Source organism: Schistocerca americana, chromosome 5 (genome assembly GCF_021461395.2).
Source record: "Schistocerca americana isolate TAMUIC-IGC-003095 chromosome 5, iqSchAmer2.1, whole genome shotgun sequence".
Taxonomy (NCBI): Eukaryota; Metazoa; Arthropoda; class Insecta; order Orthoptera; family Acrididae; genus Schistocerca; species Schistocerca americana.
In genome coordinates, this window is record NC_060123.1 from 215,625,524 (window position 1) to 215,638,451 (window position 12,928).

At 40.4% G+C, this 12,928-nt stretch overlaps 1 protein-coding gene across 2 annotated transcripts in view; it reads right to left on the reverse strand.

Annotated features, from left to right (window-relative positions):
* The window catches only part of LOC124616124 (kinesin-like protein KIN-7M, chloroplastic), a 276,601-nt gene that overhangs the window by 107,911 nt on the left and 155,762 nt on the right, over positions 1–12,928 (reverse strand). For both annotated transcript variants that reach the window (XM_047144390.1, XM_047144391.1), the window contains one exon: positions 5,878–6,016. In XM_047144390.1, the coding sequence (XP_047000346.1) occupies positions 5,878–6,016 (139 nt within the window). The remainder of the gene's footprint in view (positions 1–5,877; positions 6,017–12,928) is intronic.

Genomic DNA, 12,928 nt, shown 5'->3' on the forward strand with positions numbered 1-12,928 from the left:
ACACAATCATACACAACAAAATAAATGAAAACACAACTATGGAAGAGTTACAACTACTGGTTTATATAGGAGCACTCACTACACTAAATATACACACTAGGCAGAGATCAGAACCTACCAACACACAGAAGAAACCCACAAAACCAGCATGGCAACACAGGCTACAGATCAAAATAGAAAAACTGAGAAGAGACATCGGACAGCTAACACAATTTATAAGAAATGAAATCTCGGAAAAAAAACGAAAAAGGTTAGGTAAAATCTCACAACAAGGTGCGACAGAGCAATTAGACGAAAAGAAGCAGAAATTACAAGCATTAGCCAAACGACTCAGACGATACAAAAAAAGTGAAAATAGAAGGAAACAAAACCAAACATTCAACACAAACGAAAAGAAATTTTACCAGACAATAGATAACACACACATTAAAATAAACAATCCACCAAACATAACAGACATGGAACACTTCTGGAGCAACATATGGTCAAACCCGGTACAAAATAACAGGCATGCACGATGGATACAAGCAGAAACAGACACATACAAGATGATACCACAAATGCCTGAAGTGATAATTTTGCAACATGAAGTCACCCAAGCAATTAATTCTACTCACAATTGGAAAGCCCCTGGAAATGATAAAACAGCAAATTTCTGGTTAAAGAAGTTCACCTCAACACATTCACATCTAACTAAATTATTTAACAGTTACATTGCAGACCCATACACATTCCCTGATACACTTACACACGGAATAACATATCTGAAACCTAAAGATCAAGCAAACCCAGCTAAATATCGCCCCATAACATGCCTACCAACAATATACAAAATTTTAACTTCAGTCATTACACAGAAATTAATGACACATACAACACAGAACAAAATTATAAATGAAGAACAAAAGGCTGTTGCAAAGGAGCACGAGGCTGTAAAGAGCAACTGATAATAGATGCAGAGGTGACATATCAAGCTAAAACTAAACAAAGGTCGCTACACTACGCATACATTGATTACCAAAAAGCTTTTGATAGTGTACCCCACTCATGGTTACTACAAATATTGGAAATATACAAAGTAGATCCTAAATTGATACAGTTCCTAAACATAGTAATGAAAAATTGGAAAACCACACTTAATATCCAAACAAATTCAAATAATATCACATCACAGCCAATACAGATTAAGCGTGGAATATACCAAGGAGACTCATTAAGTCCTTTCTGGTTTTGCCTTGCTCTGAACCCACTATCCAACATGCTAAATAATACAAATTGTGGATACAATATTACTGGAACATACCCACACAAAATCACACATGTGCTATACATTGATGATCTAAAACTACTGGCAGCAACAAATCAACAACTCAACCAATTACTAAAGGTAACAGAAGGATTCAGCAATGATATAAGTATGGCTTTTGGAACAGACAAATGTAAGAAAAATAGCATAGTCAAGGGAAAACACACTAAACAAGAAGATTACATATTGGATAACCACAGCGACTGCATAGAAGCGATGGAAAAAACGGATGCCTATAAATATCTAGGATACAGACAAAAAATAGGAATAGATAATACAAATATTAAAGAAGAACTAAAAGAAAAATATAGACAAAGACTAACAAAAATACTGAAAACAGAATTGACAGCAAGAAACAAGACAAAAGCTATAAATACTTATGCCATATCAATATTGACCTACTCATTTGGAGTAGTGAAACGGAGTAACACAGACCTAGAAGCACTCAATACACTTACACGATCACAATGCCACAAATATAGAATACGTCACATACATTCAGCAACTGAAAGATTCACATTAAGCAGAAAGGAAGGAGGAAGGGGATTTATCGACATAAAAAACCTACATTATGGACAGGTAGACAATTTAAGAAAATTCTTTCTAGAACGAGCAGAAACTAGCAAAATACACAAGGCAATCACTCATATAAATACATCGGCTACACCACTGCAATTTCATAACCACTTCTACAACCCTTTAGATCGCATAACATCAACAGATACGAAGAAAGTAAATTGGAAAAAGAAAACACTTCATGGCAAGCACCCGTATCATCTAACACAGCCACACATCGATCAAGACGCATCCAACACATGGCTAAGAAAAGGCAATATATACAGTGAGACGGAAGGATTCATGATTGCAATACAGGATCAAACAATAAACACCAGGTATTTCAGCAAGCATATTATTAAAGATCCCAATACCACAACGGATAAATGCAGACTTTGTAAACAACAAATAGAAACAGTAGATCACATCACAAGCGGATGTACAATACTAGCAAATACAGAATACCCCAGAAGACATGACAATGTCGCAAAAATAATACATCAACAGCTTGCCTTACAACATAAACTTTTAAAACAACACGTTCCTACATACAAGTATACACCACAAAATGTACAGGAGAATGATGAATACAAATTATACTGGAACAGAACCATTATAACAGATAAAACAACACCACATAACAAACCTGACATCATACTCACCAAAAAAAAAAAAAAGTAATTAACACAACTAATTGAAATATCCATACCCAATACAACAAATATACAAAAGAAAACAGGAGAAAAAATTGAAAAATACATCCAACTGGCTGAGGAAGTCAAAGACATATGGCATCAGGATAAAGTTGACATCATACCAATTATACTATCAACTACAGGAGTCATACCACACAATATCCACCAGTACATCAATGCAATACAGCTACATCCAAACATATATATACAACTACAGAAATCCGTAATTATTGATATATGTTCAATTACCCGAAAGTTCCTAAATGCAATATAACACATACCGTACAGTTAAAAGGAAGTGATGCTTGATCAAGGTCCGCATCACTCCATTTTTAACCGGACTTAACGTCTGAGAAAGTGAAGGAAATAATAATAATAATTGTAACGCAAAATTCACATAGCAAAAATTTGGAACTTCATGGTCAAAGAGGATCATCTTATAGTAGACCAACTGAGCTAAAATTTTGCACATTAGTTTTTTATTGATTGGAACAATATAAGGGGGTGGGAGTTAATAGTTTAGAAAGGTGACAAATAAGGACCACCCTAACGAGCACTTGTACGGCACACTCATACACTGGCTATTTATGGAACATCTAGGAAAAATATTTCCTAGCCACTCAAGGTTCATCAGCAACATATGTATAATCTGGAACCAAGATAGGGGAATGCTACAATCAATCTTCCAAAGCCATGTCATCTGTCTTTCTCCTGATCCTCATCAGCTTAGTGTGCCACCTCTCACTTTTTGTTGGCCCCCTCAAATATTTCAGCTTCAGTAACTGCCATCTCTTTCGCACTAAAAAGTCTCTTCAACATAATCCAACCAAATATTTACAGTGAATCTGCAGTGACAACCAATCACTCACACATTATGTTGAAGGTTTTACAATGGCCTTCACAAAAAGGCGCCACACTTCAATCCAGCAACTGTCCCACTGTGGCCTGAATCAAGCATTCGTGTGACTTGTGGTTCTTGATTGTATTTTATATTAATATGCATTGTGCAATTAACAGCTGAATCCAAAAAGTCAACTAACGTTAAGAGCTTCTTAGGAGAATATTTTTCTTGCTCAGTCACAGACAAAAATATGAAGAGAGTAATACTTTAGGAAGTGCTTAATTTTAATTGAGACTGGTTAAATCAGCAGTAAGCTAAGTAAGTTTGGCACTTACATCAGAGGCAAAGCATTACGACGTGCGGCCGCTGCAGTGTTGATAGAAGTGAGAGGGGGAATGTTTTATTCCTTGTCTTCCAATGCTGGTAACTCACCAGCACGTGCAACAAATGCTGATCAGATGCTATGCTATGGTATAATTGCCAAACAGGAGTAACATGGGTTCATGAATGTTTATTCTAGAAATGGCAGTCTTCAAATGTGGTACTTGTTTGTAGCAAGTAATATGCAATAAAATTAAGGCTGTTATATTATGACACAATGAGTAGAAGGGTAGGTTACCAATTAATAATAAGACTAGTAGGGGTGGGTGTGGTGAAGTGGACCTGCTGGGCGAAAAGGTGATAATGTATTTTTTGCCCTGAACAGTGCAGCTGCCTGCCGAGGTGTGGTCAGACCAGTTCTAGTCTAGATCACCACTGTTGTCAGTAAGACTGACAGAGAAAGCTTGTTCCGTTATTTTCTAGTGGTCGTCTGATATAAGATACATAACTTATATCATTTTTGTTACTTCACTTGTGTGGAGAGTAATATTTTTTTACAATATCAATGTTTGAACAGAAATATGTTTTGGACTACAAATGTGGTTCCTTGTAATTTATTTCCATTTGAATCTATGAATCATTGATGTCAACATGGTGTCCAATCGGGAAAAGTGGCCACACTACTCGTAGGTTAGACTGGCAAAGGTGTTCACTCTAATAAAAGTTACTTCCAAAAAACACACATAATACAACAGGTAAAACTGACAACTAAACCCTTCTGTATAAAAAGCTTACAAAGCTATCATCTGCCACTCTATCCCTTTGTGACAATTTTGAATTAATTAAGTTATATTATTTAAAACCGTCTTTTCTTTTATATTTGGCCAAATACAGAAGACCAATTCCAAATGGTCTGCTGCAGCCACTTGGTATTATTTCGGATAGTAGAGCACGAAGATGCCTAGTAAATGCACACAAAAATCGGAAAAGCAAACATGGAACACTGTTGCAATGGCACTGGTTAGAGTATCTGTTTAGGTATGGAAAATTGGTCACTAATTAAGCCTTAAGAAAAATGTATTTAGTCCCAATATATATTTTTCTTTTTCACTTAAAAGTATTTGGTGCAATAGCTTATAATACATAGATTCCGAAGGAGTAAGTGGTAAGCTTCTATCAGTAACCATGGTTTGGTGAAAAGCAAATCTGTCTCCAAGCAGCCACTTTATGACCCCACCACCCTACAATATCAATATTTGCCCTTAAGCAAAAAAGAGTTTGATGACCATGCTTCAAATCTAGTCTATGGGACAGTATTCTGTGACGTATTCATATCTATCCGTAATTTTCCAACTATCCTCACAAAGCAGCTCCTAAAGAAGCATCACTTTATCAGCGAATACATCCCAGATAGGAATATCGTATCATCTGCATGGACTTCCCACTTACTTTCAACAAGTTCTTTTATGAAGAACACCTTTCCCAAAATCCTTTCTATCTCTCTGAAAGTGATATTACGAATCACACCAACTTCTCTTAAGTAGATGGGAACTGTCCTAACATGTTGTTTGATAGCACCCCCTCCCCCCAACTCCTTATACTTTTATCTACTCCAGCCAACTCATATGTTCAGTTGATGCAACAAAGGGGCAATGTAGCCCTCCATCTATACATGGTTGCTGTTTTTAATTAACTCTGAGGAAAGACATTGTCTAAAAGCTCAACAACAATTAAAGTCTTGTTTAGTTGTCTGCAGATTGCTCAATGCCTCCATTTACAAAGAGAGGTCACATTTTCCAACTATGTTATGTGTTACATCTGTGTATTTCCAGATGAAAAAAAATGGTTAAAATGGCTCTGAGCACTATGGGACATAACATCTATGGTCATCAGTCCCCTAGAACTTAGAACTCATTAAACCTAACTAACCTAAGGACAGCACACAACAACCAGCCATCACGAGACAGAGAAAATCCCTGACCCCGCCGGGAATCGAACCCGGGAACCCGGGCGTGGGAAGCGAGAACGCTACCGCACGACCACGAGATGCGGGCGTTTCCAGATTAATTTAACCATCAAGAATGTTAAGATAAGGTCGTTATTTCTCATAAAAATTAATAAATATACTTAATGGAACATTTTGCTTTTTATCATACAACCTTCAGTCGATGTGTTTCTTGTTTGTTCTGATAAGCTAGGAACAGCAGATTCTGGGATAGGCTCCAATCGCAGAGAAGGACGTAGAATACTTAAAGCAGCACCTGCCCATGTTTTTCTACGGTGAGTTGGCCCTCTGGTCTGAAACAAATATGTTTACAGCATTAAACACTGTACAAGTCAACAGTAACCATGGTGATAATATCTGTGAACTTTGTAAACACATTGGTTGCAGCCAGAGCAGTGACAAATTACACTGTATCTTGCATGGTGGAGAGGTGTATTCTGTCAAAAGATTGTTTTGATGTCATGTTTCACATGCAAATCTCGCCTTACGTACATAACTGCTGCAACCTACACCTATTTGAAACTACTTACTTTATTCAAATTTTGGTCCCCGTTAATTTTTACTCCCCATAGTATTCCTTGATGCCTCAAGATATCTCCAGCCAAATTATCCCTTCCTTTAATCAAGTTATGCCATAAAAATCATTACTCCAAAATTCGATTCAGTACCTCTTCATTGGTTACCTGATCTACCAATCTATTCTTCAACAGTCTTCTGCTGCATCACACAACAGCAGATGCACAGTAACAGAAAAACTGTGTTGTAACATTCCTCAATGAAACATTGTATGCCTCCTAAACCAGCTGCACAAGCACTCTTTCTAAACCATTGACAGGTGTGTGAGGGACGAGATGAAAGATCCATCAGCAAGTTACGGTTAAAACTACAATATACAGAGTAATTTGCCAAATGTTCATACCCCACACCATACACTATTGTGTCCTTCATTGCAATACTGTTGCTGGAATATTCATGTAGTTCTTACTGAAAATTATTTAAGAATTTGTAATTACAGTGTGATTCCTGCACATGTCCATAAAAGATTACTAAACAACATTTTTTAGAATTATTGTAAAATAGTTATTAAAATAGAAGCTAAAAATTATTCTTATTTCATTCATTTGCATAAGTTCACCTATGTAGAAGATGTTTTACAGCTTTCACAAAATGACATATACTAAATTGCTGTATGACAATATTTTGTAACTTATAAAAATTTGCAGACATAGTTATAATATTATTAAAATTATAGATACACGCAGATGTAAAGTTACAAGGTGGGCTTCCACTATGTCATCTGGAAAACAATCTATGCTGCTGATGACATATATGTAAATACTATGTATGCAAGTAATACATTATGGTGATAGTGGATAACACACTTAATTCAAGCATCAACAGTCAATAGTTAGATGATGTAAAAAGCCCTTATCAGTGTCATGATCTATGCCTACACTGTGTTCGAGGGGCCTGCAACAAGAAAAAATTAGGCTCATGATGAAGATATTAATGGATGGGTTAAAGTAAAAAAATTAACAACATATTAAACCAATATAAAAAAACTCTAGGTAACGAATAAATTAAATTTGTGTGTAAAACAGATGATACCTCCACAAAATGTTAAGGGTATTCTCCCATGTGCTGTTCTTATCTTCATTGCCTAAAATTCCTCTCATCTTTTGCTTGCACAGAAGGAAACGAAATGTCTGAAAAATGATGAGTGTGGGAGGATGTGTCGCCTGATATCTATGTACATAAGAATACCTTTGCACCTTATCAGGGCACATTATCTTCATAGACCAAAAAATAATCTGAAAAAATAGCAGCAGGAACTGTGTCACCAGACACAGTATATGTGATCCACTGATTTCAAAAACATGCAGTATGCAGAAGGAGCTGACAATTACATGTGACATATTCCAGACATGAGCTAGCTACTGTATGCAGTAGAGATATTTACTGTCAAGATATCTACATTTATCTTCATTGTCTGCAATTTGTATTATCATTCATTGGTACAACAAAAACACTATGTCTGAAAATATTTAAATGCGACATGGCGTGTTGCCCGAGGTCTACATGTGTGAGTTTAGTTTTGTGTTAGAGCACAAAAACAAATAGGGTCATATGTGCCCATGTCAGAACCATAGAACATGAAGACATAAAATGAGTTAAAAATGCCTATAAGTTAAGCCCAATCAATGGAAGGAAAGACAGATAAAAACAGGGACTTGGAAAAAGGTCCCTAAAATACGCCACAGAGAAATGGAGGTTCCGAACTAAAGATTAAATGTCTTTTGCCATATTGCTATGACGGATAAAATGGAAAATGTTGTTGACAGCTTGCGCATCGTTCACTAAAACAGCCAATAATTTAGAAGGCAAACATAAATTAGAATGCCCTTTTTTAAAAAGGGCATTCTGCCGTGAAATGGAGAACCATCAAAGGTTGAGGGCAATGAGCACAAAGTGGTGGGGGAGCACGACTTAACAAATGGTGATGGCTAAAAAGACAGTCCCCAATACGCAACCTAACTAAAATGATCTCCTTGCAGCAAGAGGGCAGAGAGGAAATTGTCCAAGCTGCTGGAAGAGGTTTAATTCCCTGGAGTTTGCTCCCATGAAGGGAGGACCAGTGGTGAAGCCACAGTGACACTACCAGCTGACAGATGGCAACATGATCATCGGAGGGAAGGGCAGAACTAGCGGGCTGAGGTACGAGGACAGCAGCCTTGGCAGCAGCATCAGTGGCATTGCTTCCCATCAGACTGATGTGACCAGGAACCCACATAAAAATCACAAGGTCTCAATCAAGAGTGAGAAAGTGACAGCTTTCCTGGACCCTTTGCACAAAGGATTGCACGGTGTACACCATACAGAGGCTCTGAAAGAATCTGAGCAGATGACTCGATTGAATATGCTGTGCTGCCGGATGTACTGCGTGGTCTGATACGGAGCGAAGAGGTCTGCTGTAAACATTGAGTAGTGTACCAGAAGCCGACACCAAAAATGGTTGGTTTCAATGATGAAGATGCACCTGATGCCATGGTCAGTCCAAGCGTGATCGGTGTACACAAAGGCACTATCGCTAAGCTTCATGTGAAGTACGAGAAACTTACAGTGATAGAGTGAGGCTGGAGTAGTGTCCTTAGGAAGCATATGAAGGCCAAAGTGAGCACAGGCTGCCACATGAAGCCAAGGTGGTGAAGGGTTCACACCCATTGGAAAAGTGGCAGGAAGCGTGAAATTAAGCTGATGGAGCAAGAGCCGAAAGTGAACTCCAGGAGGTAATAGAGGGGAGGGACGTGTCCCATACTGGCAATCCTAGGAGTCATTGGAGGAAGAGGCATAAGATAGGTGGCCAGGCATGGCAGACAAACAGCATGCATACCTGCTGATGAGAAAATCATGTAGGTATGACAGCGATAGTTCAACACCTTTTGCACACAGATTCCCAACCGGGCTAGTATAAAATGCACCAGTGGCCAAACAGATGCCATAATGGTGGATAGTACTGACATGGCACGAGAGGGATGGATGGGCGGATGCATAAATGAAACCCCCATAGTCTAGTTTCAAACAGACAAGGGACTGGTACAAACAGAGTAGGGTAGTCTGACCCGTTCCCCAGGAAGTACCACTGAGAACACATAGCCATTGAGAGACAGCATACAGTAGGCTGCCAAGTAAGACACATGGGAGGACCAAGAAAGTTTGCTATCGAGCAAGAGCACCAGGAAATTCGTATTTTCAACAAATGGTACAGCAACAGGCCCAAGATGCAAAGACGGTAGAAGAAACCAATTGTGCCACCAGAAATTCATACAAGTGGTTTTGTCAGTGGAAAAGTGAAAGCCATTGTCCATGCTCCATGAGTAAAGACGATCAAGACAATGCTGAAGACGCTGCTCAAGGAGACAAGTCCGTGGAGAAATGCAATAAATGGCAAAATCATCAATGAAAAGGGAGCAAGAGTTACCCGGTGAGAGCCAGGCCATAATAGGGTTAATGGCTGTAGAAAAGAGGATGACACTCAGGACATAACCACACCATTTTCCCGGCTAAATGTGTTCCACAAGGTAGAACCCAATGTACCTTGAAAACTCTGACTTTTAAAAATTCCTGAAGGAAACTAGACATGCAGCCACGTAGGCCTCACATGTAGAGAGTATGGAGGATACCAGTCCTCCAGCAGGTGACATAGCCTTTCTCAAAATCAAAAAGCATGGCCTCAGTCTGGTATTTCCACAAAAAACCATTCATGATGAGGTAATCAACTGCAGAATGGAGTGCTCGAAATCCACACTGTGCAGTGGTTAGTAAATTGCCAGACTTGAGCCACCATATAAGCTGGGCATGAATCATATGTTACATCGTCTTGCAAATACAGTTGGTGATCAAAATGGGACAATAACTATAATGAAGGTGTTGGTCCTTACTGGGCTTAGGTATGGAGATGACAGTGGCTTCACGCCAACATCTGGGAAACATGCCCTCTGCCCTCTGCCCAGATTGTACAGACTGTACGCACGAAGGAGAAAGTGCTTGCCCACAAGAGAAAGGTTCTGCAACATCTGAATGTGAATATCGTCTGTCCCTGGGGTGGAGGACCGGGAAGAAGTGAGAACATGATCTAGCTCCCTCATAGTAAAGGCAGCATCATAGGATTCACAAGAAGGCTACCAACCAAGTGTCCTCACACTCGTTCCCAATGGAGGAATGTGGGTAATAGTGGGTGGAGCTTGAAATCTCCACAAAATAGCGGCCCAAGGTGTTGGAGGTAGAAATAGGGTCTACAATGACATCTGCTACACTCAGAGTGAAATTGATGAATGGATCTTGGCCCCAGAGAGCCACTGGAGGTTGGTCCACACGATGGAAAAGGGAGTGGAGCTGTTAAAAGAACTATTAAATGAAATCCAACTAGCTTTCTTGCTATCCCAAAGAACATCATGACACTGTGCACACGACTGTTTATAACGAATGCGGTTTGCCATTGTAGGATGATGGTTAAAAATGCACACAGGACATCTCAGCGCATGAATTGCATCACGGCATGCCTCAATCCACCAAGAGACCTGGACACAGCGTGGTAAAGAGGAAGTAGGAGGAATGGAATGTTCTGCAGCCGTAAGCATAATGTTTGTAAGATATTCTACCTGGTCATCGGAACTGAGGTTATGTTGTCTGTCAAAGTAAAGCCTCCAGTTAGCCTTAAAAAGCTACCATTTGGGGGTGCACATAGGTGGGGTAGGAGTCAGCAGAAGGACAGTATTCGGGAAATGGTCACTCGAATACGTGTCAGAGAAAAGGGACCACTTGAGATAATGGGCAATCTGGGTAGTGCAGAAGGAGAGGTCCAAATGGGGATAGGTGTGTAAGGAGTCTGAAAGGAATGTAGATGCTCCAATGTTAAGGCAGATGAGGTTAAGTTTATTGAGAAGTACTGCAAAGAGGGCACCTCTGACAGGTTCTGGAAGAGCCCCAAAGGGAATGGTACACATTAAAGTCACCAAACAGCATAACGGGGTGAGGGAGGTGCCCAATAAACTGGAGGAAGTCTGCCCTGGTGACACTGAATGACAGAGGGATGTAAATGGTATAAAGGGGAAAGGCGAAGTGAGATAGGAAAATGCGGACTGCAACAGCTTGAAGCTGGGTAGTCAGGGAGATGGTTTGATCATGGACGTCATCCCAGATAAGAGCATGACTCTCCCACGAGACAGGATACCGTCCTCGGGGGAAAGTCAAAGAGGACCAGAAAGAAATGCGAGAGCTGAGAACGGTCATGAGGATGCAATTTTGTTTCCTGGAGGCAGAGAAAAAGTGGATGCTGTGGTTCCAAGAGCAGCCATAATTCCTCCTTGTTGGATCCAACACCACAATTGTTCCACTGGAGGGGACTCATGACAAGGAAAGGGGAGGAGGGAAGAAATGAAGGGTGTCACATCGGCTGCTGCCGAGTGCCAGCCTTCGAAGACTCACAGTTACAGGGTGCAGAGGCTGGATGATCTTGCTCCATGCTGTCTACAGAGGTGTCGGCATTCTCCCTTGGTTTGACTGTGGAGTCCTAGGGCAGAAAAACGGTTGGCTGTGCGCACAAGTGACCTGGAGGTCGGCTGAGGGAGGGTAGCATGTTGCGACACCATCTAAGGGGATCTCCAAGTCAGTGAAGGAGAAGATCAATTGCCTTTGTTTCATTTTTTGGAGCTTTTCCGTTTGGCAGAGGAAGACTCAGATGTTTGTTGGCTGGAGGGACATAAGAAGTCTCTGAGGGAATATTCCATCTGTCCTTCCTGGCCTGCCGGTTATGTAGCATATGACTTCGCCCCATGAGATGGAAGTTTGGTGACTTGTTGCACAGCTGGAGGAGGCGGCGGCTGGGATGCTATGGAGGAGGAGGAGGCTGGAATGCTACCATGAGTGGTTGATTTTACCACTGCAGTCCTGAATTTGAGACCGCATGTCTGCATGGCCATGCCCTTTATGGAGTGAGATGTGGCAGCAACAGTACTGTAAGTGCCGGATGGTAGAACTCAGGGTTTCTAACTACCCAACAACTTGCGAGCGACTGGGTAAGGCCCTTTTTCCTTCACCTGGATCTCCTGGACTGCCCACTCATCGAGATACATGGGACAATCTCGTGAGGAGGCAGCATGGTTGCCAATGCATTTCGGAATGTATGGTTGGACTGTGATGACTTCATAGCTGGCTTTGATCTTGTTGGAAGCACCACTGTATCGAAAGTGAGAAAATGAGTGTGTTTGGGCACTAACGATGCACCTACCTTTCTCATGTACCTGACACACTGCAATGGCACGCTGATCAGAGAGGTATGTTTGGATTTCTCCTTGGTCAGACCATCAAGCAGCCTAGTGTAAACTACACATGTGAAGAACTCAGAGTTCTATGTGCCTCAACACAAACAGAATAGAAGTGGAGGAGCGAAGCTGCAAGCAGTTGTTATGCTTGGGAAGCAAAAGTAGTCTCCAAAAGGAAAATGCCATTATGTAAATGAGAGCAGTATTTCACAGGGCCAGCAACTGCTTCAACACCTTTCTGAATAATAAACGGATTTACTGCAGCAAAAAACCGATTGTCATCAGTACATGGAACTATGGTGTAGCTGGGAGGGTCTTTGAATTGTGAGCTTCATTCTGTTTATGTTTAGTAGACGTTGGCTGTGAAGATGATTGCCTCATTGT